Source organism: Tiliqua scincoides, chromosome 7, assembly GCF_035046505.1.
Source record: "Tiliqua scincoides isolate rTilSci1 chromosome 7, rTilSci1.hap2, whole genome shotgun sequence".
NCBI lineage: Eukaryota > Metazoa > Chordata > Lepidosauria > Squamata > Scincidae > Tiliqua > Tiliqua scincoides.
This window is the reverse complement of record NC_089827.1, coordinates 53,892,146-53,919,990: the sequence shown is the minus strand read 5'-3', so window position 1 is coordinate 53,919,990 and position 27,845 is coordinate 53,892,146. Positions and strand designations below refer to the sequence as shown.

At 41.6% G+C, this 27,845-nt stretch overlaps 1 protein-coding gene across 9 annotated transcripts in view; it reads left to right on the top strand.

Moving 5' to 3' along the window:
• RBFOX2 (RNA binding fox-1 homolog 2) overlaps positions 1-27,845 on the top strand; it is a 211,174-nt gene that overhangs the window by 139,115 nt on the left and 44,214 nt on the right. For 7 of the 9 annotated variants that reach the window (XM_066634151.1, XM_066634152.1, XM_066634150.1 and 4 more), the window contains one exon: positions 20,779-20,925. In XM_066634151.1, coding sequence (XP_066490248.1) covers positions 20,779-20,925 — 147 coding nt within the window. The remainder of the gene's footprint in view (positions 1-20,778; positions 20,926-27,845) is intronic. The other 2 variants (XM_066634148.1, XM_066634149.1) reach the window with 1 other exon arrangement.

Below are 27,845 nucleotides of genomic sequence, written 5' to 3'. Positions count from 1 at the left end.
TGCATTTCATCAGCTAATGCAACTGCAAAGGAAACTGATGAGAGTGAAATTAGAAGCTCACACATGTCAGCTGATGGGCCAGAATGGTTGCCTAAAGGCAGTATTCCAGTCCCGTGTGTATTTGGTGGGGTGCTGGGTTGGAAGTCTTCAGAGATGATGAAAAATGGCTGTTGGAACTGCATGAAAAATATCGAGAAAGTAAAACAAGTATTTCCTCACAGTGAGATGAGCATTCTACCACACTGATACATTGCATTTCATTGGTCTAGTTAAGCCCAGGCTGCTTTGCATAATCTGTTGGGTGAATAATAGAGAGCACTTGTTTCTTTTGGAGAAAGATAGCAAGAAAGCTAACTGCTAAAAAATAGTTTGCTCAATTGTGTCATTCATGTTGGTCCTACTAATGCCTTTTGTGGTACCAGTCATCAATATGGAGACTGGCACAATCCCCATATTTCTCATGACTGGCTCACCTGCCATAAGGAAATCCTCCCTGGAAACACCATGGCTCTTCATTAGCACTTCCAAGTGATGTTTCTTGGAAAACAAAAGACTTGCTCCTTGTGTTTGAAGCTCCTCTCCTAGACGGATCATTATGGCATCTAGGTTTCAGTAACTGAGGGCTATACACATTTTTCTGAGAGTAAGCCCCTCTGAAAATAGTGGGACTTCTAAGTACAGGGGGAGGGGCATATCCTTGTAACCCATATTAGATTCACTTATCCACGGATCTGGTCTGTGGGGGCGCACCCCTGTGCATGCCCCTGCTGGAGGGAAGGGGAACTCTGCTCCTCTCACCTTCCGAGGGTTCAGGTGAGACCAGGCATGTGTCTTCTAGTTTTTTGTTTTTTTTTTTGAAAAAACCAGTTTTGACTCTTAAGAGTCATTCTGAGCCCAGCAGAGTCTGCAGACAGATATGTGCAACCTCTGTTGGGTTCAGAAGATCCTTAGGAGGCTAGAGGAGCAGAGCTTCCCTCGATTCCAGAGGGTTGGGTAGGGGTGTTCACCCATATCCATGTTTTCACTTAACTGCAGGGGGTTCCGGAATGGAATGCTCACAGATACATGGGCGTGTCTATAGACATGCCACTGTTCCAGGCGTGGGAAGAGAGTTGAGGCTCATCTGAGTCACATTGCACTTTTGAGCACTCTTGAGTTGTTCAGAAGCACAGGGCAATTGTGGGACTGGTCTGTCACTGCTTGCCTCAGGTTATTGCTCAGGAGATGCATCAAGGATTGTGATGGCTTCCAATGCTCTTGAAGCATAGAACTGCAAGAATTTTTCCTGCCCAGCTGTCTGTTAAATGTCATACTTTTCTTGGGAAGCCCTTTTAACACCTCAGAAGTTTAACAGGGGTCAGGCTGCAGCTCAGTGGAGAGCACACACTTTGCAGGCAGAAGATCCAAGTTAAAATCATAGCTTCTCCTCTCCACATAGGAAAGATAAAAGGTTCCCACCTGATACCCTGGAGAGTCGTTGCTAATCAGCGTAGATAATACAAACCTAGAAGGACTAATGGTCTCCAATCCTCTTCTGGAACTTGGAATCAGGGATGGTCTTGGCAGCCACAAATGTTGGTTGGTCACCAGGGCCAGTCAAATGTCTGAATATCTGCTCTGGAAGTTAAAATTCACTCTTTGGAGCGTGAGGTTCAGCATGTACTCAACTGCTGAAAAATGTTTTCTTCCCTCATGAAGGAGAGCTATAGGCCAATGTTTGAGACAGATCAGATACAGGACAAAAACATCTTCAATACCACAAAGGAATTCAGGATGTGGTTATCAAGATTTTTTCTGTCAGCAGAGCAGGAATAATGTTGCCTCACATTCTTCACTTAATTTAAAATTGAGCATAACATGGTACGGGCAATGCAATTCTGAAACAAGAATTTATTGAGGAGACTTCCTAGGCATGGCATTTACTTGTAGTTGGTGAGGGCTACTGGAGGCAATGGGAGGTGTGGGGAGCCCAGCCCAGCCTACCACAGGGCTCTGAGAGGCTTGGAATCTTCAAATGGAGCAATCACAAAGCACTTCCTGTTTGCAGGAGGTACACTGCAATCACTGCAAACAGGAAGTACTTTGCGATTGCTCCATTTGAAGATTCCAAGCTTTGAGGAGTCCTGAGGAGGGCTGCGCTGGGCTCACCGCACCTCCTGCAGCCTCCAGCAGCCCTCACTGACTACAAGTAAGTGCAAGCACCCCCCTTAGGGACATGATCCTTGGAATCTCTTCCCTGCCTCTCCTCTTCTCTTGCCCCTTAAAGCGATAGGGGAAAAGTTACACAAACTGGTGGGTTGCGACCCACCAGTTTGAGAACCACTGGCCTACAAAAAAAGCCTAAGGGCTCAATCCTAACCCACTTTCCAGCACTGGCGTAGCTGTGCCAATGGGGCATATGCTGCATCCTGCAGTTGGGGAGCAGTCACAGAGGCCCCCTCAAGGTATGGCAATGTTTGTGCCCTTACCCATAAGTTGCATTGCCCTTATGTCAGTGCTGGAAAGTGCACCCTAAGTCATCAAACCTTTTAGGCCAGAACAATGGGCAGCCCAATCCTGAGCTGCCCGCAGTGCCCATGTCTGGCAGCTCTGTGGAGGGCTGCTGCCGGATCCTGTGCCTCCCGTGCTACCGTGGGAGGCTCCTCGGGAGAAGGGGACATTCGTCCCCTTCCCCTGAGTAAGGGAAGCAGTCCTGCAGTGGGGCTACTCACTTCAGCGGCGACCAAAAGATTGATGCTAAAGTAAAGGCGCTCGTGTAGGACGCGTAGCCCTACCCAAGGATTTCGGCGGGAGTCTGGTGGTAAGCCCCGCAAACGTGCCTTATGGCATGTTTGCAACTGAGGTCCGCACCATGGACCTCAGGATCGGGCTCTGAAGGATGCTAAATAGGAATAGTTTCTGATGTTTGACTGTTGTTTAGTTGCAGTCTTACTACCTGACTTCAGCTTCTTTATGTGTGCTGTCAGTTGCTTACAACACAGAAAATACATGTTTATCGTATACCTTGACGTGAAAACCCTGATCTTTCAAAATTTTATTTTGTTCTCAGAGTCACTGTTTGCAAAGCTTCAGCTGTGACCCCTTCCCTGGAATTCTAACATTATAACCTTTCTTTCCTTCATCACAAGGTGGCAGTTATGTTGCACATCTTCCCTAGATTAGATGTGCCTATTGTCTTAATCCATTTCTGCCTACCGCACAGGTGTGCACATTTGATCCCTGTTATGTATATGCAACGTTGGGCAGAAATGGGTTAAGCATGCAATTACTGGAGAAAGCTTTAGCTTCCCATCCAGAAAGATCCTCAAAATATTGTTCACATTCTCCACAATTCTGCTTCTCCAGTCTACTAGTTGGATACAGCCAAAACAGGAACATTCATCCTCCTCCTTTGACAGGCATCTGGGGACACAAATATATTCAGAACTGATGTTGCTTTTGTGTCCCAGTTAAACAAATAGAGAGCCTCTGATCCTCCCTTTTGGCCTATGTTCAGACTTCTTATAATTCAGAAGTGCTTTGTATACAATAAGATATTTTTTATGATTGTTCACATACTTGGAAACCTGAACATCCGGTGCTATACACATCAGACTGCCTTGCCAGGATGTTTTTCTGCACTACCTGTTCTGGGTATGGAAGCATCTATCATAGAACTGTTTGTGATAGCAAAAGGGGGAATAGGAAATACAGAAGGCTCTCTTCTTGACACATAAGATAGGGAGAATCCCTGCATTATATTTTGCCTTTTTTCTTCCACAACAATGTCTGGTGTAGGCCATTATGGCTCATGAAGCCACCATAACTGTTTTCAAAAGAACTTACTGTTTATAACTCAACATCAGAAAAATTACAGAACCGGAAGTGCTTTTCTTATACCTCTACAAAGGCCTTGCAGAGCCTCTGTGGCCCTCAGACAGGCTCCTGGATGTGACTGGAGATCATCTCTGGTCGTGTCTGGGAGCTGAGATTCGGCTGCCACCATGGGTTCAGAATCCGTGGTTAGTTAAAACTACGGGTCCCAAATCCGTGGCTAAGGAGGCAGGACTTGTATGGTGTGCATCTCTAAATTATGCTTTTCTATAGAACACAATATTATTTGGGAAGCTTAACTCTGAGGAATTTTCTAGTTTTAGGACATGCTGAATTAGATCTCACCATGGTTAGTGCAAATGAGGATTGCTGTGAGTTGTGGTTTGCATAATTTCATACTTTCAAATTCCTGATTTACACTTAGCTTGCTCCAATTTGAACCTGTAAACTTTGGTATTAGAAAACAGCAAAAGGAGAGGGATTATTACGCAACATTCCTGCTATTTAAACTGTGATTTGATTGTTGGATTTTGTCTGAATTGAACTATTGATTTGATAGTTGTAATTCTCTGCAATGGAAATATGTTCCTTTCTATTCTTAACTGTTTCAATCTATTATATAGACAATTTTCTCAATCTCTCCACCTTTAGCTGTCTGACTGAAACTCCTCAATTAGGCTGATTTATGTGTGTCCATGTAATTTGACAGATATTATCTCAGGAGAACAGGATCTGGCAAGGGTTGAGATGGAAGACAGCAGTGTTTGAAATAGACTCCTGCAGGTTTCTTAGGATTATGGATTATACCAATGTCCTGAAAACACCTGATCCAGCTCCATCATCGGTGTTAGTCAGCTGTATTCATAATGCATCAATTGGGTCTACCATGATGCTTTGTCTTCTGAAAGCAAAGGATATCAATACAATAAAACTAAGTGGAGGAGAAAAATGCACTCTAGACTCTTTTTCAGTCCTGACTTGTAGGCTGCACAATATTTTAGTTCTGTATGTTCTGACATTACATATAGAGTGTGTCAGATTGTGTGAGGGAATGTTGATGTATTATAGAAGTATTGTCCAGCAGGAAATAGACTTGATGTGCCAGATTTAATTGGTGATCTGCAGTGACATTTTAAACTTGGCCTCTAGGCTACAGTGAACTTAACTTACTTTGCCTCTTGTCACCTTCTCCTTGCATCCTTTCTGGTATTGTGTCTGTGATTGAAGTGGAAGCATGGAAATAATTTTCAATGTAGGAATACTGTAGTGTGTGAAGCAGTTCTCATACCCATATTTATTTAAAACATTTATATCCTGCCTTTCCAAAAGCTCAAGGTGGTTTACAAAACTTAATACATAGAACATAGCATAGAATAATTAAAAAGCAGTTAGAATCTAGATCATTACATTACAAACTGGAATTTAATTGAACGGAGACACTGGTATCCTTCATTTTCTGTGTCCAGGGGTGGGTGTGTGTTCAAGAATGGATCCCTCATGAATATCGAGGACCCACCTGTATTGTTTAGTGTTGAAAGGTAGGACTTCAATGAGCTAGACAGGAGGGAGAGGAGATATAAGAACCTCTGGTGAGAGGGGGAATTTTTTCTCGTAGTGTGTTCTGGTCCCTCTCTTCTCCTGCCCCACTCTTGGGCATTGCTTGAGAACTGCCAGCAGTCTAGTTTAAGTGGTGGTTATAGCTCTTGACTCTTGTGCCTTTCCTCCAATGAATGGTTGCTGGAGGTAAAAAAAAAAGTTATTCTATAGATCAGCCATTTTCAACCACTGTACTGTGGCACATTGGTGTGCCACGAGTGGTCCACAGGTGTGCCATAGGAATTTGGGGAAGGTCATTTATTAATAGGACCAATGGGAGACGTGAGCCCCCGTTGACAGCATGGTGTGCCTTGTCAATTGTCAAAAACCTGGTGGTGTGCCTTGACAATTTTAGTGCCTTGTCAGTGTGCCTTGAGATGGAAAAGGTTGAAAATCACTGCTATAGATACTTACAACTAGTCTCATTCTTCTTTGTGGTCTCTGTGTATTCACACACTTGGGTTCTGCACTGATCCTGAACAAGCTCTGAAGACATTTTAGAATTCTACCAGCAGCTGTTGTTCATTCCCATTCTCTTCAATAGGCAACTTTTCATCCATCTCTGCTTCCCCAATAGAGGGATCAGCACCTTCACACTCTCTTCTCATCTGCCTGTGGTATTAGCAGTAGATCAAAGAACTTTCTCTTTTGTGTGTTTCTGGTAGCTAGTGTTAACTATTTTCCCTTCATAAATGGGATTTTAGATCTCTAAGCAAAATCTTTGAGTCTTCCCTTACCCATCATGGCCCTACCTTACCAACAACTTGACTCAAATCTTCTGAATTTTGTTAAAGCCTAGGGAACATATCAGCCAGGATCACTCTAGTGCAGTGGTTCTCAAATTTTTAGCACCAGGACCCACCTTTTAGAATGAAAATCTGTCAGAACCCACCAGAAGTGATATCATCAAGTAGGAAAATTTTTAACAATCTTAAATTGCAATCCTACACACACCTACCCAGGAGGAAGTCCCATTTACTATCCTTGTTAAAAGCATGTGTACAAAGTAATTTGTTAAAAGTACAGGTCTGTAACATTGCCCCAAATGCGGTTACATACTACAGTAGTATGAAGTCTAATATTCTAAAAATAAAATGATGAATGAGGACTCACCTGAAATGGGCTCACAACCCACAATGCTCTAGTGCAGTGTTTCTCAAACTGTGGGTTGGGCCACACTAGGTGAGTTGCGAGCCCATTTCATAAGAACAGCCGCACTGGATCAGGCCATAGGCCCATCTAGTCCAGCTTCCTATATCTCACAGCGGCCCACCAAATGCCCCAGGGAGCACACCTGCTAACAACCTGCAATGGTGTTATAATATTAGCCGTTTTGTTCTCTACCTTTTCTAATGATCCCAAGCATAGAATTGGCGTTCTTTACTGCCGCCGCACATTGGTTCGATACTTTCATCGTCCACCACCACCCCAGGATCTCTCTCCTGATCTGTGGTTGGGTCCCCATTCTTTATTTTTAATATTTAATATATTTTTAATATATATTAAATATATTTAAATATATCTAATATTTTAATATATTTTTATATTTTTAATATATTAGACTTGATGCTACTATAGTATGTGACTGCGCTTGGGGAAATGTTACAAACCTGTACTTTTAGCAAGCTACTATATGTATTCATTTAACGATGATATTAAATAAAACTTACTGCTGGGCAAATGTGGGTAGGATTGCAGCCTAGGATTGCAAAAAATTCTCTTACTGGATGATGTTACTTCTGGTCATGACATCACTTCCGGTGGGTCCTGACACATTCTCAGTCTAAAAGGTGGGTCCCAGTGCTAAATGTGTGAGAACCTCTGCTCTAGTTCATTCAGTTCAATGCTTATTGACTCCTCTCAATTCAGTTCTTCTTCAATCTCCTCTACTGTCATTCTTCTGCAGAGAATTGACACCTGTCTATAGAGGGGTACCATAGAACCAGTTTCACACTTATAACACCACCTTAATTTTTTTATTCCTGGTATTACTGTGCAAAGAGGTGATAGGAGGTTTCCTACCTATCCTAGAATTTCAAGGCAAAAATTCATTGAACTCAAAAAGTACAGGATGTCTTTCTCATTGAAGCTCTTCTCTTTCAGTATTGGAGTTTGGTTTATATCTAGATCTTAAAGACTCATACTTACATATTGCTATCTGACCTAAGTATAGGAGGTTCCTTCGTTAGTTATAAGTATACTTTTGGTACGGAATCCTCCCCTTTTGCCTTTTTTAAACACTGAGTGTTTTCCGGTAGTGCATGGTGGTGGCAGCTGCCTATCATAATTACTATACTACCGCTGTATTCCCCAAATAAGATTGACTTCTTGCAGGAAAGAGCTTATCTAGAACTGCTAGGCATGGGATTGTATAGCAGTCTACCTCCTTGGACCCTGCACTAATCTGGAATAGTTCCATCTTGTCACCTTCATTTCATTGTCTCGGATCTGGATTCTGCACATGACTGTGTATATTTCATGGAAGAATGTGCAGTTGCAATTGTGACCCTAAGGTTCTTTTGTTAGTCTGCTATATTTGGCTTTGCACTGCATTTAGTATCTCTTGGAACTCTTCGTAGCAACAATGTTTATAGACTACTGTGCTCTTCTAGAAATCTGGTTTATGTGAGCTTTCAATCCTCTTTGAGAACCACAATCTCACTACAAGCCCATCCTCCACAGTGCAAGTTCTACATTCTCTTGGTAGATAAAATCTTTTACAGAGTGTACAGTTTCATCTGCACCTGTCTTAGTTGTCAGTCACCACTGACACTTTCCCCTGGGGTGGGGAAGCCCACTGTCACTCAAGAACATAATGAATCTAGAGCAATGCATAGGAGTTTTTGGGAGGTACTTGCTGATCAAAAACTTTTGTAGTGTTCCATGTGGATGGAACATTAGTGTCAATAGCCACAGGCAATGTAGTCACCATTATATAGCAAACGGGGCACCGCTTCCCAAAAACTGTAGATTAGCTATTAGTCTCTGGGAGTGCTACCTATAGCACAATGCCCTTCTAACTGCTCTCTTGCATTACAGTGGCCTAACAGCTTGATAATTTGATTGTGAAGCTTGGGACTTGTTCCACATCTTCCAGATTTAGGACCTGTCCATGTGCTGACCTGACCCTCAAAGACATATTTGTGGGAACAAAGTGTTTGCCTTTATAGTTGGCCCGCATCTTACATGCCATTGACTTGTATGAATTCAAATGTACGCACTCCCCCCCAAAAAGAGAGAAACAGTTTGAATAGTGTGGGTGATTTCGCCCATCATTCAGCTTACTCTGTTTATGTCCTGGATTGAGCTTGAAATGAGAGAATGAAGTTGCTGTGCCTGAGTCATCTTGGTTCTGACATGTCTCCCATACTGTGATTTTAGTCCTTAAAGAGACAGTACATAAATCCATTTGTTGGATTTAAGGGAGTTTATATGTGATTTTGGCTTTACATGCCAACCTCTGAGTAAAACCATCACACAACAGTGATGGGCCAACAGTATACAGCAGACCAACAGTATACCTTTCCAACTTCATGTGCCACAAGCATTTCACAAAACCACCAAGGGCTACCTCAGTTCTATTCTGATAAAGTCATAGTGGCCTTAGCCTGCCATAGTTCACCAAACTATTTCAGTTATTAAAGAACAAGTTCATAATAGCAGGATATCTGCATACTGGATATTTTCCCAAGCCTATAATTAAATTCCATGTTTGTTTTCCAGGCAGGAGGACTGGAAAATATCTTAACCCGTTTTTGCCCAACCTACAGGTGTACACATTTGCATATATGCAATATTGGGCAGAAGTGGCTTAAAGAGAGCTGCTGAGTAGACAGCACTAAGCTAGATAAACCAATAGTGCAACTCATAGCTTCATACAGTGCTTCCTGAAGCTAAGCAGCATTGTATTTTCCTGAGTAAGATGACACCCTGCAAATAAAGTATTCTCCTGGTTTTCTTTTGTGACTGGGGAAGCAGGATGCTACACCACTTCTAGAAGTTTTAAATGTGGTCTTTTCATTACAGGGGAGGGAAAAGTGCATTAAGTCTTGTCAGACCAACATCTACTCAAGGCTGGAGTAGAGAGTTGGAAGGATTTGGGTGAACAGTCCTAGACGGGGAAACCCTCAGGTAATGCTGTGTCTTAGAACTACCTGTGCCAGAAGGTGGATTCAAGTCTTGTTCTGTGTGTAACCTTCACAGTTAGGCCTTTGAAGCCAACATTCTTTTATTCATGTACTTTGTTGGAGCTTCCCACTTTTGCTTCCTCTTTACTCCTGACCATCTAGCTTTTTTGAACCTCTTAAACCCTTTTGAACTACTTTTTGAACTGCTCATCACTCATCTGCACCCTGAATCTCAAAATTTGGCAAATCCTGCTATCCTGGTTGGTTCTGATGAACTTCAGCAGCTCTTCCTGAGTGCTAAAAAGCTTACCACCTGAAGATCCTATGAGAGCAAATTGACTCATTTATTCAGTTGAGATGCAGCCATGGATTTGACTTTCTCTCCATCTCACCCATTTTGGAGACTCTGTTGTACCTTCTGGCTACTTCATTTCTGTGGGTTCACATCTTGATGATTTCTGTCTTTCACAGTTCCAGTGAAGAACTCAGATGGTTCCTCAGAGGTTTTCTGAATGTATATATCTGTCAAATAACGTGCTTCATCTTAGAGTCTCTCCTTAATATTATCTCATCTGTAGGCCATTTGAGTCAACAAATGGGGGAGATGACAAGTTACTCTGTACCCATCTGCTGCAGCCTCCAGCCTGCTGCCTTCATGAAGTCTGGACTGGCTCTATCTCTTCTTGTTCAGTAATATATGAGAGGAGGATAAGGAGGGCGTACTTTTCTTGATGTCCAGAATTGCTGCCTCTACGACCTCTTCTAATGGCTGGTGGAGGGAGTACTGGCAGCTTGATGTTATCTCTGTGGCCTTTAGAGGAAGCAGCAGCTAAGGGAGAGAGGTCAGTGAAGCAGAGTGGGGTTGGGGGGGGCTTACTGTTTTATTGACATCCAGCACTGCTGCTGCCGCTTCCCACATGCCTGATCTTGTCTAATCTTGGAAGCTAAGCAGGGTCAGGCCTGGTTAGTACTTGGATGGGAGACCGCCTGGGAATACCAGGTGCTGTAGGCTTATACCAGGGGTGCCCAAACCCCGGCTCTGGGGCCACTTGCAGCCCTCAAGGCCTCTCAGTGCGGCCCTAAGGGAGCCCCCAGTCTCCAGTGAACCTCTGGCCCTCCAGAGATTTGTTGGAGCCCACACTGGCCCAACGCAACTGCTCTCAGCTTGAGGGCAACTGTTTGACCACTCAAATGACCTGTGGGATAAGGGCTCCCTCCACTGCTTGCTGTTTCACGTCTGCAGTGCAGTAGCGGGAGCAAAGGAAAGGCCAGCCTTGCTTTGTGCAAGGCCTTTTATAGGTCTTGAGCTATTGCAAGACCTTCATTCATTCATATAAGTTCATCTTTAATATATTCATTTATGTAAACTTATGTAAATTTATTCAAATTTTAAATGTAAATTCATTCTTCCCCCCCCCCCCCGGCCCCTGACACAGTGTCAGAGAGAGGATGTGGCCCTCCTGCCAAAATCTTTGGACACCCCTGGCCTATACCATAGTCTTTCGAGACTGAAGGTTGCCAACCTTGCAGAGGGATTGCTGAGCTGCCAGCGTACCCACTGTTAGAGGAAGAGGCAGGTTACCTCATTCTTTTGGTGTTCAGCGCTACTACTGCTTCCTTCTTGCCCTTTAAATTCTATGTTCAGAAATTCTAATTTTTCACCTACTTACTCAGAGGAAAAAGTATATAATGGGGAGACTTATAATGCCTACTCATCTGAGCATTTTATTTCTCCATTAATATTAGAGAATCTCTTAAAATTAAATTAAATGCATATATACTCCTGACTCTCGAGAGGAATACTGTACTCAACAGGGCACAGAAGACTGTTACTATAGATTGATTATTGATTGATGTTGTCTAGATACAGGAACACCTAATGTTAGCTGATGTAAAACCTCTGTATTTCTTTACTCATAAGATACATTCTCATATTAAAATATTCCCTTTTAACTAATAGCAGAACTATAAACTATGTTGCGTTGCCTGCCAGTCTGTGTTACCCAGTGTATCCATTTGAACAACTACTGAGTTCTCCATTGGAAGTGCTTTTAAATAAAGACAACTTGTTTCTCTTTGTACTTAGTGGACATTCTTTTTACAAAAATAAATTATTTAATGTAATAAATGGGGGTAGTAGTGATCATGATATTTTGCATTCTTTTTCTTTGCAGTGGGTGGTCTGTGTTTGAGCTGCAAATTGTGAATGAGATGTGGGTACTTGAATTTTAAAAAAAAAGTTAACCATTCATCATACTTTATGGATTATCTCCTAGGCTGAGTTTTTGGGAATAAGAGCAAAAGAAAAACAGAACCAATGATTGTGGTGGAAGATTTCTGTCAGAAGTGCATTGCAAATTATTTTGCTGGATTCAAGAAGAAAAGAAACAAAAAACACATTGCAGTTCTTAAGAGAGGATGACTTAGCTTGGAAAATTAGGGGTTTCTGTCTTGCCCTAACCTCTCATCTTTGTGATGACTCTCTCCCATGGCTCCAAACTCGCAATCTTTAGCTTTTGTTTAATGTTGGAGCAGTCTCTTCACATGTACAGCTAACGTAGAAAAGTTACTGAGTCACAGTATTGATCCATCTTGTTTCATATTGTCAACATTGACTGGGTGTTCTCTCCAAGGTTTTAGACAGGAGTCTTGCTCTGCCCTGAAGATTCAACCAGGGACCTTCCTGTATGTGAAGCAAATGCTCTACCACTCAGCTGCAATCCCTCCCCAGAAGGGAAACTGACTGCACATGCTCTTTCTCTCTGTCTCTCCCCCCTTCCCCATTTCCTCATCTAAGAATTAGATCTGTGCAGGGTAGGCTTGTCACATATGGTAGTCAAAAAGGAGAACCTGCAGTAACAACCACCAACATCTGGTGGCATGACAGGCATCTAGTTGATAACTGTTGAAAACACAATGCCAGAATGGATAAACTTTGTCTGATCCAGCAAGACAATACCACTCTTCTTATTCTTCTGTTGTCTCCCTCCTCAAAGGGTCCTAGTATGTGTTCTCCCACCTGGTGTTTTATCAGTTTTTTCTTTTATCAGAAAACCTAACAGATTTTCCCTCCTTGTTTGCCATCATTCACTCAATGTCGTCTCAAAATATTTGGAATCCTGGGAAAATCTAAATATTGCAAATACAATATAAAATAATTTCAGTGAGCAAGAGAATAATTTCTCAAATTGAAAAGTTTTAGTAGCCATATACAACCTCGAGAGAAAGAAAAGTGGCATTGCATAATAAGGTGCAAACATAAAACTTACCCAAAGAAGCTGAAATTTAGTAGGGATAGATGACAGTTTGTGAAGTATATATATTTATCAGCCGCACTTGAGGTGATCTGCTGCTGCCAGGCTTCTGTGTGTGATGTGTTCAAAATAGATTGAAGGAATGGGCCTATTACAGCGTTTCTCAGAGTGTGGGTTGGGACCCACCTGTGAGCCAATTTCAGGTGGGTCCCCATTCTTTTCAATATTTTATTTTTAATATATTAGGCTTGATGCTACCATGGTATGGGACTGTATTTGGGGAAATGTTACAGACCTGTACTTTTAACAGGCTATTATGTATATTCTTTTGGCGAAGATAGTAAATGGGACTTACTCCTGGGTAAGTGTGGTTAGAATTGCAGCCTAGGACTGTTAAAAATTCTCTTGCTTGATGATGGCACTACTGGTCATGACATCACTTCCAGTGGGTCATGACAAATTTTCATTCTAAAAAGTGGGTCCTGGTGCTAAATGTGTGAGAACCACTGGCCTATTATATTCACCTGCAGACTAGAGAATGAGTGATTACTAATGTGAAAATATGAATTAGAGGCAGTAGTCAGTTTTTATAAAACTATCACTTTGTGGTGACCAGTGTTTTCTAATAATAATTGACCTCTAAGGGTAAAGTGTTGTCTTGTAGCTATAATATTTAACATTTTAACTCCTGCATAGGGTCTTCTACCGGAAATGAAAAATACATGTTAGAATACTGATTCCACCCCTTGTACTTGCAGATTAAACTGCTGCTGTAGTATTTGTCAGTGGAACGCACATCAAAATTCTGGAAAAGAAATGTGCCCCCATTTCCCATATTTCACAACTAAAGTTCCTTCAATCAGTGACATTTCAGTGAGGTTCCTGTTCTCTTTTCTTACAGCCTTCATTTTTGTAAGTCAGCAGTCCTTGCCATATGTAGGTGCAGCTGTGCACATTGTAAGATATAATGCAATCCTAGCTAAGACATAAATTTTAGCTTTTAAAAGTTGTTCATATTCTTGTGTTTCTGTTAGATTGCAGCCTCTAGAAGTCTGATCTTGGAGGCATGCTTGACAAATATTGATAAGCTTTTTAAAATCAGGTCAAGGTCAGATGGTTAAAAGCAGGAGTCCTCAAAAATTTTTATAATGAGCCTACCTAAGTCAAGCAGGAATGTAGCTTATTTGTGGTGTTTTATTGTGTTTTGTTTGTGTTGCATATTACAAAAAAATGTATAATTTTTTAGTAAGATAAATGAATTAAAGAAAACAGCTCATTGATTAGCACAGAAAAGGTGCAATCTGGAAATCTGCATCCTCACTCTGGGAATAAGCTTATTGCAAAGGGTCTATTGCACTGTGGGTCCACAAGATTCATAAGATTCTTGGAGGAAAGACCCAAAGAAGCACTGTTTTTCAAAACAATAAGGCATTTTTCCTCCTTGTTTGTTCTGCATTGTCAAGACAAGGAGTGGCACATACAGACGCTCTTGATGCACTGGTTTTGAAGAGGAGATATTCTACTGGTGTTCTCCTCTCTGGCCTGATAAAGATGTCTGGTGGGAGAGGTTGGGGAGGTGCTGGGACACCCCTAGCAACCATTCACAGCCCTCTAGGGAGGTCTGTTACATTGAAAACACCAGTTTAGACATGTTCCCAGTTTCCCTGCTCTGTCAGTACTGTTTGTGACCAAGAGTGAGGATGATGGGCAGTATGACTGTGGCCATCTGGAAAACTATGTCAACTTGCCAATTTCACCATCTGCTATAAGAAGCTTAGAATTTGGAAATTTGCATTAGCAGTGCTCCAAAGTGCGAATAAAAACAATTTGAAGAGAGATCCTTTGGACCATGGGAGCTAAATGTTATCCGAGAGTTCTTTGGGAGACTATTTCATAGTCATTGTGTGCATAGATGATTGATGAGACATCATGGATTCTGTCCTTCTCCTTGGACAGTTTTGCCCTGGGGAACAGAGGGCTCTGACGAAGTCATAAAAATAAAACTGTCAAACACTGTGGTGTGATTTAATCACAAGCCAGCCACATTGATTCTCCCCTTAGGGTGCACCATGCATTTGTTTGGAGATAATTTTGTCAGTGTAGTGAGGAGGGAAATGGAAGCAGCTGTAAACAGTATCTTTGTGATGTGATCAGGTGTACCTTTGTTAAGAAACTCGTGTTTGTCTGATATTTCAGGCTGACTGAAATTGATTCTTGATTTGAATGGAATTGGTTTACCCCAGTTGTTTGTCTTGTTTTTTGCATTGTGTGGCTAAAGATGCACAGTGGAGTTTGTATTGCATTCATTGCCTGATTGAAGCAAAGTTGAAAGCTGCTCTTGTTTCATTCAGCATGTTCTTTTGTGAGTGTATGCTGCTAATATGCTTTTGTTTGTCTTGTGAAGCTCCTACACAAGTCCAAGGTCATATCTAGAAGAGAGAGCATGACCAGGGCAGTGTTAAAAGAAAATGGAAATATGTTTGCGAAACTGGGCAAATCATTTTGGGTTTGGGTTTGGTTTGGTTCTGCTGAAACTGAATCTGTTGTTTCCTAAGCTGTATTTTGAAGTTCAGAGGTCAAAATCCTTGAAAACCAAACGGGATGCTAATCAAAACTTCAGATGGTGATAATTACTTATTGGAAGGGAATAATGATACATATTTTGTTACCATGTGTTTGATACTAACTCAGCATGCCAGAAAAAAGTGAAGCATTCTTTTTTGAGCAAAGCCTTTTTGTGCAGCATTTTAGTTTGAAAAGTTATTTTTAAGACAACTTCTGTCCTAAGAGAAGCAATCAGATTTAATCAAATAATAGAATATTTGTTTTCAGTGTACCAAATTTCTATAGAAAAAGTGATGTCTAAAATATTTTAGAATGTGAAAAATAAATTTTGGAAAACAGCTGTTAGCCACATTTCCAGGAAGGGAAAGTAAAATGAAGAAACTGAAGAATTATCCTTCAGTGTGTTTTAGAAAGCTACAGTTAGAGACAAAAGCTTTTGTTGTCTACTGTTCACTTCACCAGATGCATGAAATCTTTAGTGAAATCTTTAGTGAGCGCAAATGTATGAATGTATTGCTTGGCATGACAGCAGTCCATAGATATCCCAAATTTGATCACTGCGAGGTATTTGGGGCTCTAATGAAAGACACCTTTGGGCCCCTTAGGTCATTTTCTGTTGTATGGGTCCACAGTATGCCAACATAGTCATGGCTGTGTTCTGGGTGAAATCTGGAAGAATGTAGATATGTGTAGCAGTCAGTAGGTTTCTGGTATAGTGTAGTGTCTATAACTATGTAGTTGCACAGTAGTATCCAGAAAATGCACCTGATCAATCAGTGATTCACTCTCAAGTTATTGGGGGGATGAAAACTGTTGGTGTCCTGGTGGAATTTCTCAAGGGCCTACTGCCTGTGGATCCAGAGCAGGGGTCTCCAAATTTTTCAGCCTGTGGGCCACATCAAATATCTGGCACAGTGTTAAGGTCTTTTAAAATAAAAAATAAATATAAAGTTCAAATAAATACATTAGAGATGGAATTTAGATGAATGAGTAAACGAATGGGTTCAAATTTCCAAGATTTCTCCAAGCATCAACATACACCACAGAAATAAAGCACACACTTAAATAGACTCCTATTCCTCCCCCCCCCCCCCCCGCAAGCACAGCTCCGGTTGTGTTTGGTCAGTTGGGCCAGGGACTCTCAGGAGACCAGAGGCTGGTCATAGGCCAGATAGAGGTTCGCTGAGGGCCGCATCTGCCCCCTGGGCCAGGGTTTGGAGACCCCTGATCCAGAGGATAAAGATGTGATCAGTGTGACTCAGGTAGAGACAAGATTTCTGAGGACATGAGATGAGGAAGCACTGCACTAAATCAGCCATGACTATGTTGTCATATTGTAGACCCATGCAATAGCAGATTGACCTGAGGATATAAATTGGTTTCAAATTGGAAGTAATTGTGAGTGAAGGTGACAAAGCTAGATAGCCAAATCAGTTCTAGTATCATCTGGAACAGGTGGCACTGCCACCCCCTCCTCCAGTGGACGGCTTCACAACTGGCTGGGCTGAGATGTGACACCTCCATATAGAGTGGGGGCGCCAGTGCTGCCTCCCCTCCTGTAGCTTCTGCTGTCCATAAAGGGAAAGCAAAGGACAGGTAGAGAGCAGAAGTTACAGGAAGGCACCACTGCCTGTCTGCCTGATTCTTCTTCTTCAGGGTGGTGGCAGCCACTCCGATCCAACTGGAAGCTAGTGAGTCTTGTTGGGGCACTGTTGTATGGATCAAACAATACTGCGTTGCAGAGAGGGATTATTCCTCGGACTCCATAAAGGGAAAACAAAGACTAGAACAGGCGGAGTTGGAGGAATAATTTTTTTTAATACAGTACTTTTCGATTCATGGTTGATCAAATCTGTGAATGCGAAGCCTGCAGATAGTGTGGGCCCAGTGTATTCATAAACCAGTGGGGGAACAAACCTGGAAAATCTGAATATCTTAGTGACTGTTCCTCAACAGAACCAAGAGCTTACACATACCTACTATGACTTGTAACCCGTAACATTTAGTTATTTGATTTTTCTCTGTAAACCGCTTTGTGAACTTTTAGTTGAAAAGCGGTATATAAATATTGTTAATGTTAATGTTAATGTAACGTACTTCTCGAGAAATTTGTCCAGTCCCCTCTTAAAGGCATCCAGGCAAGATACCATCATTGCTTCCTGTGGCAAGGAGTTCCACAAACTGATTACACACTGGGTAAAGAAATATTTCTTCTGTCTGTCCTAACTCCCAACACTCAACTTTTGTGGGTGTCCTCTGGTTCTGGTGTTATGTGAGAGGGAAAAGAGCGTCTCTCTATCCACTTTATCCTTCCACTGCATGATTTTATATGTCTCAATCATGTCCCCCCTCAGGAGCCTCTTTTCTAAATCGAAGAGGCTCAAACGTTGTAGCCTTTCCTCATAGGGAGGGTGCCCCAGCCCAGTAATCATTTTGGTTGCTCTCTTTTGCACCTTTTCCATCTCCACTATATCCTTTTTGAGATGCGGCGACCAGAGCTGGAGACAATACTCCAGATGTGGCCTTACCATTGATTTGTACAATGGCATTACAATGCTCTAAAACGTCAAAGCTTAAGACGTTTTCTTCTACAGAGTCAGATCACTGGTCCATTTAGCTCACTATTGTTGACGGATGACTGCAGTAACTACTGTGGCATCTCTCTCCTTAGCGATGTAGGAAAGCTGTTTACCCGAGTTGCACTAAAGAAGCTCCAGGAACTTGCAGAGAGCAGCTATCTAGAATCGCAGTGTGGATTCCGAGCAAACAGGTCCACTACTGATATGGTATTCTCCTCTAGACAGCTGCAGGAGAAATGCAAGGAATGACAGCCACTCTTTATAGCCTTAATAGATCTCACGAAGGCTTTCGACCTGGTCAGAAGGGACGGTTAAGATTCTCCCTAAGATCGGATGTTCACCCAGGCTCCTCAGCATCATCAGGTCTTTCCACGAGGACATGAAGGGCACTGTAGTCTTTGATGGCTCAACATCAAACCCCTTTGACCTCCAAAGCGGATTGAAGCAGGGCTGTGTTCTTGTGCTGACCTTATTTAGGATCTTCTTCACTGTCCTGCTGAAGCATGCCTTTGGAACTGCAACAGAAGGCATCTATCTCCGGTCCAGATCAGTCGGAAACCTCTTCAACCTCTCCAGACTGAGAGCAAAGTCCAGCTGAAATGTCTGTGTGACTTCCTCTTTGCCAATGATGCAGCTGTCACCGCCCATTCTGCCAAAGATCTCCAGCAGCTCATGAATTGTTTTAGCAAGGCCTGCCAAGATTTTGGACTGACAATCAGTCTGAAGAAAACACAGGTCATGGGTCAGGATGTGGATTCACCTCCTCACATTGCAGTCTCTGCACATGAACTGGAGATTGTCCATGGCTTTGTGTACCTTGGCTCAACTATCTCCGACACACTTTCTCTGGATACTGAGCTAAACAAATGCATCAGCAAAGCAGCTACCGCGTTTTTCATACTTGCAAAGATTATGGTCCAACAAGAAGCTGATAGAACATACCAAGATACAGATCTACAGAGCTTGCATCTTGAGTACACTTTTGTACTGCAGTGAGTCATGCACTCTTTGCACACAACAGGAGAGGAAGCTGAACGCTTTCCACATGCGCTGCCTTCGACGCATCCTCGGCATCACCTGGCAGTACCAAGTTCCAAACAACATAGTCCTGGAACAAACTGGAATCCCTAGCATGTATACAGTGCTGAAACAGATGCCTGCGTTGGCTTGGTCATGTTGTGAGAAAGGATGATGGCCGGATCCCAAAGGATCTCCTCTATGAAGAACTAGTGCAGGGGAAGCACCCTACATGTAGACCTCAGCTGTGTTACAAGGATATCTGCAAGAGGGATCTGAAAGCCTTAGGATTGAACCTCAACAGAAGGGAAACCTTGGCCTCTGAGTGTCCCACTTGGAGGCAGCTGTGCAGCATGGCCTTTCCCAGTTTGAAGAGACACTTTGCCAACAGACTGAGACAAAGAGGCAAAGAAGGAAGGCCCATAGCCAGGGAGACAGGCCAGGGACAGACTGCACTTGCTCCCATTGTGGAAGGGATTGTCATTCCCGAATTGGCCTTTTCAACCACACTAGACGCTGTGCCAGAGCCATCATTCGGAGCGCGATACCATAGTCTTCCAAGACTGAAGGTTGCCAACAACATGTTGACACAGTATTTTTTTCCTTCCATTCCAATTCTAGTTTCAGGTTTTATTCTTTTTACCTGTATGTGTATCTTTTAAAAAAATGTGCCTGTCTACTGAGGATTTCACTCCATACATCTGATGTAGTCCACAGTAGTTCACAGAAGCTTATGTCTCAAGCTGTGACTTTCTACTGTGCGCACAGTTAATACCTCAGTTTCACAAAGCATTCTGCTTTGCCTTCCCTGAACTGCCATTCACAGCTGGCCAGTAAAGACGTCTTGCTAGTGACCGTAAAAATGGGTCAGAGTGCTGCTATAGGCCATCATTCCATCTTGCCATTTAGCAAGAGCTAAGCACCACCAGTGCAGCAGGTGGCAGCAAAGTGATGCAGCAGTTCCAGCTGCTGTTCGGGATCAAAGAGATCCTGGCACCAGAGATGGTGTGTTTTATAATAATGTTTATATATTGTCACTGAAGACATTCCAAGTCTGGCCCCTGGAGGCCAGATAATGGTTAAATCGGCGTGAATTATTGATGATAGTGGCTATACTGAGCTACAGATCGGGATATTCCAGTTTGAATTGCATATGTGCCATGACAAACCATTTCTTCCCCCCCCCCCGGCCCAGTTGCAGATGGGGGCTCAAATACTGACTTACCTTATAGGGTTGTTCTAATTATCATGACAAGATAATGTATGTGAAGTGCTTTGAATACCTTAAAGTGCTTTGTGAATCCCATGTCTTGTTTTATGCCATTTAAAAGTTTTGTATTCGGGCTGTGAACTAAAAGGTAATGGAAGCATGCCAGAAGCCTTGTAAATTTGAGAAATCGGAACATGCTTAACTCAGTGTGAATTTAGACTTGTATATCTTAACTTGTACACAAGTTGAAATGGTGCCTCAAGGAAAGGATAAGTTTAAAAGTAAAAATGTAACTACTTGTTCGGCAATGAATATACTGGCAAAGCGCTTTGCATCACTTTATCTGTATTATTTTGAATCCACACCTTAAATGACACTGGTGCAGTTGATATTGCAATAACCAGTTCTGTGGATATCCTCTTACTGTTTGTTCATTGAAAGGATGAGGAGGAACAAAGGATTACTTGTTTTTGCTGTTTTTATCAAGCTTACTCTAAGGTGCTCAGGTACCAGGTCAATGAGGATGGTGTAAATACCTAAGACATGGGCTGATAAACAGATAAATGTTGGCTGGATATTTTGTGATTTCCTCTCCACTCTTTTTTTTTTTATTGCAGCAGACAGAAGGAGGGGCACAGACAGATGGCCAGCAGTCACAGACACAAAGCAATGAGAATACTGAGAGCAAGTCTACTCCAAAGCGGCTGCATGTCTCCAACATTCCCTTCCGCTTTCGAGACCCTGACCTCCGACAGATGTTTGGGGTATGTTAAAGATGGCCCTTGAAGAACTTGTATATTGTTTATGTGATACAAATTTTATTCATTGTGTCATAGCCCACCCCACCTGGACACCTTGGGATGAATAACATTTAAAGGACAAAACACTGCCCCCCCCAAGCCTCATGTACCATCCTTGGGCATTGCTCTGTGGCAGGTGCCTGATGGATCCTCTTCTCTGGGCCACAGCTCTTTTTTGAAGTCTGTGCAGAAAAGAGTCAAGTGCATCAGTGTCTCAGGTGTCTTTAGTTGGTAAGTGGTATTTGCCTAAGTGCATGTATTACTCATTATCCACCCCTCAGGGCTGTGCATAGTTTTCCCTGAAGCTAAACAGGGAGAATGCAGGTGCTGCAAACATGTCACTGGGAGTTGATGTAATATTCACTCTTGGTAGTATTAGTATTCACTTTTAAAAACTATTGCCCAATCTGAGCATGCTGCAGACTGAGAAGGCAGGTGGGTAATGCCATTTTGAATTCTGTACTGTAAAATAAAACAAAACATCCATTGTTTAGAAAACATCATCATAGCACATCAGGGAAAGAAATCCTGGTCCAACACATTCCCTGCTGTTCTGGTTTCCTAATTCTGCTTGGCTTTTCTACTTGTGGGGATTTTTTTAAATAGTATGATTCCTAAGTATGATTCTATAGCCTGCTATCTGAAGTCTTATCATAAATTCCAGCACCTCAGAACTCTCTCATCTTACTCTGACCTCATTTTGCTGCATGTGTAGATCAAACCCAAGTTCCTTCTTAAGATCAGTTTCTTTAGAGCTGATAATCAAAATCATCATCTCCCTCATTTTCCATCATTAGGCTTTAGTAAAGTTTAGTCTCCAAGCCATGTCTATTTTAAGCTGTCATCTACCCCTCGTCATTATTGTTCTAAGTAAGTAGTAGAAAGCATAGCACAGAATAGAATTGCGACATATGTGGACAAGCAAGCCATGGTGAAGAATTATTTTAGGGTGTTAAGTGGGTGGGCAAGAGAGAAAGAAAGAGATGGATCCCCCCTTATTTAATTTATCATATACTTGGATTTTCAGAACATTATTAAAATATTAAGTCACTCACCCAAAGGTTCCTGGGAAGAATTCGGAGCCATAGGATAATAAAGCAAATCCTCCTATGGATTGGGAACATGCAACCAAATGCAAGAGTAAATGGATGACTTTTGTATAGAGAGGTTTCAGGAGAACTGATTGAGAGAACTGTCTCCAGAATGGGTAACTGTACAAGAGAATAGCTGATTATCAATGTTAAGTGAAAAACACTCCTAACTGAATTTATTACCTAGTGATTCCAAATTTTACTGTAATTGTTCCAGGTGTGTGTGTGTGACTTTTTAGTTGAAAACACAAATTGCCAAAAGTTGCAACAATAGTAACTAAAGATCCCTGTAATAGACCTGAATGGCACAAATATGATGAGGATAATCTCAGATGGGTCAGAGACATGGTCTGAATCAATATACTGGCTACCAACAGTTGATTGCTCAAAAGCCACAAGAACATTAATAGGCAGGTTATGATGGCTATACATTCATGAATTTATAAACAGAGAGCAGAATGTAGTCCTTTCTCTCTAATAGTTCTAACATTTCTGCAGTACCTGCTGTTTATACCATCCACAGAGTCAGATGCTTAGTGCACTCCTGTGTGAGAGACGTGTTTGGAACTGTTTTCAGCTCAGGCTTCTTCATGTGAGCATTCACACAGTAAATTATGTTTGAACATTCGGCTTCTTCTTTCTGCGTAATTGAGCCGCCACAGGATCATGCTGCTAAGTATATATTGGACTTTATAGCCTTTTATGGCTATGAAGAGATTTGACAGCATGTTTTTCTAAAATCTGGAGCCAGGGATATTAACTCACATGAGTAAACAAGGAGATTCCCCCAAGGAGGGTAGATTCATCCCCAGGATGTTTATATCCTCAAGAACTTATGCCCTCTGAGTTGCCAGGTTCTTAGATCCTTTGCTTTAAACTTCTGTGAGGCAGTACAGACAAAATTCTGTGTGACATATTTGCCTGTGTCATATCTGACACAAAGCTTCATTTCATAACCCTACTTCAAGCACAGTGTTTCCTGGTTTTTGATAATCAGTTTTGATACCAGTTTTTTGAAATGGATGGAGGCTATGCATAGAGGTGTTTGTTTCCTGTGAGCAAGATAGGATTACAACCTAAGTCTTTCTGAACATAATGGGCTTACTTCTGAGTAAAATAAATAACACTTCTAGCTATGAAGTTTTCAAACACTTCTAGCTATGCATTAAATGTGAAGTCACACTTCATTCTGGAACATTTATTTCCATTATTTCCTGAACAGTGGACAGGTAGCATCCTCACAGCTGTATTAAAATTTCAGTCCACTTAGTATTGCCTCTCAACATCCTTGCCTGCCCCTTCACTCATCAGATAGAATAAGAATGTGTATTCTGGTACTAATGATGCTTCTGAGGTTCCTCTTTGCTGGGCTGTACCAAGGGAACCTGCAGTGTCCTTGCTCCCTCTTGGGCTGATGCCTCTGGCCATATATTGACAAAGAACTGGTTTAAATGTTGCATGGAGCATCATTGACCTAATGTATTGAATGGTGACTTCATTTTTTAAGGAAAACTTTGGCACCTGTTACAGCACAGTACTTCACTAGCACATTGGTTGTCTATTATTGATATAGTGTTCTTTATATCAATGCTATGTCTTGAAATCCTTCCATTAAAAATATGTGCATTTTATGGAGCTTGTCCTAGATTGCTAACAGTTACAAGAAAAAAGTCACATGTAGGCCAGCATCCAAGCCATTCCAGATTACGTAAGAGTAGAAAAATGTTTTGTTGTTTCCAGTCTCCACCAAATTATTGGTTACAGTTATTCTACGTAGAGTAAATGTTATGTCTGGAAGCTTCTTCCAGTGGCTTAGATGGAAAAGAGAAAGTACAGATGAGCTGTGGTGCCCGTGGGTTTAGTCTTTGACTTAATGAGAAGCTTTGACTTTCCTAGCTTTGACATTGGTCTTGTGACTAGAGTCTGCTTGAACTGCTTTTCCTTTTTGGGCACATATGCAAAAGCAATGTGCCATTTCAAAGCTTGGAGGTAGCTCTGCCATTGCAGCAGAGAAGCAATCGATAACACAGTCCTTATTTCCTGCCAGTATGGAATTTCCGAACAGCATACACAGTCTGGAACAATAAAATGAGATCCTGAAATATTTACTTTACCCCCTAATTTTTTATCTGGCAGTGGAAAGATTTCCTTTGGGTGAATTATACTGAAATCAACCGTTTCTCCTATAGGGAACCTATGGTTATTTTCAGCTTCTGCTGTGCATGGCTGAGTACTCTTTCTCCCCCTTTGCGATGTCAGGTTTGATTGTTTCAATGTCATCTGTGAAAGACTTAAGGCCTTTGCCTGGAGTGGATTTCCAAAAATACCATGAATGCCGGCGAAATTGTGTAGATTGCAGGAAAATGGACCAGGAGAGAAAGTTATAATGTGGGAGGGGTGAAGAAGCCCCTGAAGGATAGAACAGCAACCTGGAGGTCATCTTTGTCCTGAAGCTGATATCATACAGTCTAGAAAAAAGGGCCAGAACAAACAGCAATGATTTAATAGTGTGACTAGTCATTAACTGCCCTTATTGTTGTTAAATGTGGGAGAATTGCAAGGTTGATTAAAAAGGGCTGGTATGTACCACAGGTTGAAATGTTTTCTCATTTCTGCTGCCTACCCAGGTCATCAGCCCTTGATGCCTCAGTTTCTTGCCTCCATACCTGAGGCAACCTTCTGCCCAGGTTCCTAATATCTGAATAAAACCTGTTACATTTTTACCCCAGGGGCATATACTGAATCCTCTCTTGTAGTTGGTTGCAGATTCTAATTTGAATACCTATAGCAAGTTGGTGTTTCTGGTATTCTGAACTGTCAATCCTAAATCAAACATTTAGAATGAGAACTCTCATTATTGCATGTCATAAAGTTTTTGCTAGTGAACTGTTGTGGATTTTTTTTTTACTTCAGTATGGACATCTAGTCTGGAGCAGACGTAAATGATTTATTTTATTTATTATTTGGGGAGCTTGTCAAGTCCTAGTTGAGAGGTTCAGGTAAGAATTTTTATTTAGACTCATGGAAGAGGCAGAGATAAATGTTTTAAAAACTTGTCAATAATTGAAGAAATGAACAATAAGTAGACATTATCGTAAGTTAATAATCTTTATAACTAATAGCTGACAATGAATCCCAAGAGTATAAACAGCGGAGAAGCCTCTCTTCCTCTTTGTCTGAACTTCCCTTTTTACACAGACTCTCACTAAGGTTCCTTGCCTCAGAAACTTTTAAGGTGTTGAGGCGAATACTTGCATAGTTTTCTTGGGTATCCTTACACTTTACCATGCGGCAATTGGGAATGAAACATTTCTTGCTTTTTCATTTGCATTTATCTGTGACAAGCAAAGCTGAGTGTACCTCAAGCACAGGGCTTCAGTCCCCTAACCATTTTTGTTTCTGTTTCTCTGACCCCTTTTTCCTCACAATTCTGAAGAATGAGTTTTTACTGACTTGGAGTGTTCTTGTTAGTCACAAGCAGCTCTTTTCTAAAAGGACTAGGGCAGTATCCTAATTTTTAAATTTAATTATTGAAGAGGGGGGAAAGCATTCTTTTATTGTGGTGTTAGTGATACTTTGAAGGCAAACCATGTTCTGAACAGTGTTAAATGGAAAGTTTTTCACACTTCTTGTCTCTGCAAAATAAGAGGGGGCAGTTTGAAGTCCTTATATCTGTTTTTCAGAAAAGAGCCTGTGTTATGAAGGGGAAGTCACCTAGTCTGTACCCTAGATATAGATCTGCAAGTATTTTATCACAGGCCGGTGCTAATCTTTGGTACCTGTGGTTAGAAATTGCAACTCTGGAACAAGTTGAGATGGTGGCAATTAATATTGTATGTAGATTATAAAAATGCAAGATTTTCTGGTGGGACATGTGAAGAAGAGAAGAATGAAACTTGGGAGTGAGAAGCTAAAAACACACATTGGCACAGATCACAATTAATGTAATTAAATTACGTAATTGAAGATTTCTACTCCTTCTGGAGGATCTCTTAAAAAAAGACAAAGATTGGAGGAAAGTCAAGAATGCAACTGCAGCCCTATAAGATTAACCAAGATGGATAAAAATTTATTTTTTTCCATTAGTCAAAACATTCATATTTTTTAAACTAAATTCATGAACTTGTTTTAAACCCATACTGTAAGAGTCTATATTTTATTTAAAAGAATAGAGAGAAATAGCTAACTTTTGAGGTCCAATATTGTAAATGGCACAATAGGTCACATAATTTGTTTTTTTTGCTCAAACAATGGTTAGAGCAGGGTCGTCCAACTACTGACAACTGGGGGGCTGCATGGCATTACCCTCTTTGACTGCCCAGACATGGAAATAATTGGTCAGTGACATGATGATGTCACTGCCATTTACTTCTGGGATCTGAGCTGCTGAAGTCGCTCAGCAGGCTCAATCAAAAGGAGGCCGAGGCAGCAGTGGGTGAGATGGGGCGTTTTGATCTCCATGCTGTGCTATTCTCCAAAAAAGAAACTGAACAGCGCAGCAGGGAAATAAAAAAAACTGCTGATGCTAAAGGGAGGCAGTAGGTGGTGACTGCGGCAGGGCTTTCGATGGCCACCAAAAAGGGCCCCACAGGCCACATGTTAAACTACCCTGATTTAGAGTGTCTGTCAAAGGGTATGAAATTGACTTTCTGTTTCAGGTAGAAACACTGCACTGCCCAGTGACCGCCTATGCCTGCTTCTGGAAAATTCTGAGCATTGATTCTTCAGATAGATGCTTTTGCATAGTGTCCCTACTTCTATACAGAGAAATACTGTATTTCACAACTGCTCTCTGTCTCAGCAGATGTAAATTTTGCATATGAGTAGCATGTGCGCTGACCTGAGGTTTTGGAATATGCTCCTATTTAATTGTAAATGATTTGCTTTGTTACAGCAGCAATTCATTGTTTCATTTATTTCAGTTAGGTCCCTCCTTTCCTCCATGGGGGTGCCCAGGCAATCTCTCACTTAGGCACTGATCAGACTGTGATCCAGAGTTGCTTAACTTCAGCAAGGTTGCTGAATCTTTGCTTTCAGACCATGCTTATGTCCTGTCCTGACCTAAACAAATTAATGTGTATGCTTGTTCAGGAAATACATGAATCTGAAAATTGGTAACTTGATGTAAATGATTTAAATCTACCTAAATAAAGGAAGAGGAGGAAGCCTGGGGGAGGGGGTTCAACAAGTGTTTCATAACATCATACTTCCTTTGGTCATCTGAACCAGTCCAATAATTGTGAGCTGCTTGAGGATACTTTAGCATCTATGGACTGCCATTTCAGTTATTTGTAATCAAATCTAACCACCATCCCCATCTGGTCTTGTTCTTTTCATGTCAAGACTGATCCACATAGACGAAAACAGCATATGGTGTCTCATGTCAGTAAAGACTGTACTTACAAATCTGAAGATTGTTATAACTCAGATATGGCTGTGAAAAATCATAGTATTCAAAATTTGGATCAGTGCGAGTACCATGGAATTATAGTAGCGAGAAATGGCTCTGTAGTTTTTGTTGTGAGTAAATGGTCACTTTCTGAATGTTGGGCCCTCTCTTCAACTGCAACACCTGAAATGCACCATGGTGTCTCATTTCCTGTATCTTAATAGCTGACTGCAGGAGAGGTGTTGGGGTACTGTTGTTCATCCTTTAAGCAGTGGAACACAGGCATCTGCACCTGTTAGATATTTCCTTGCTGTGCAGCTTTTAGGGATAAGAATCTCCTTTGGGCCAGAAAGTTAAACCTTTCCCTACATCTTTTTACTGTATTTGTGCTCCCTAGTTCAAGC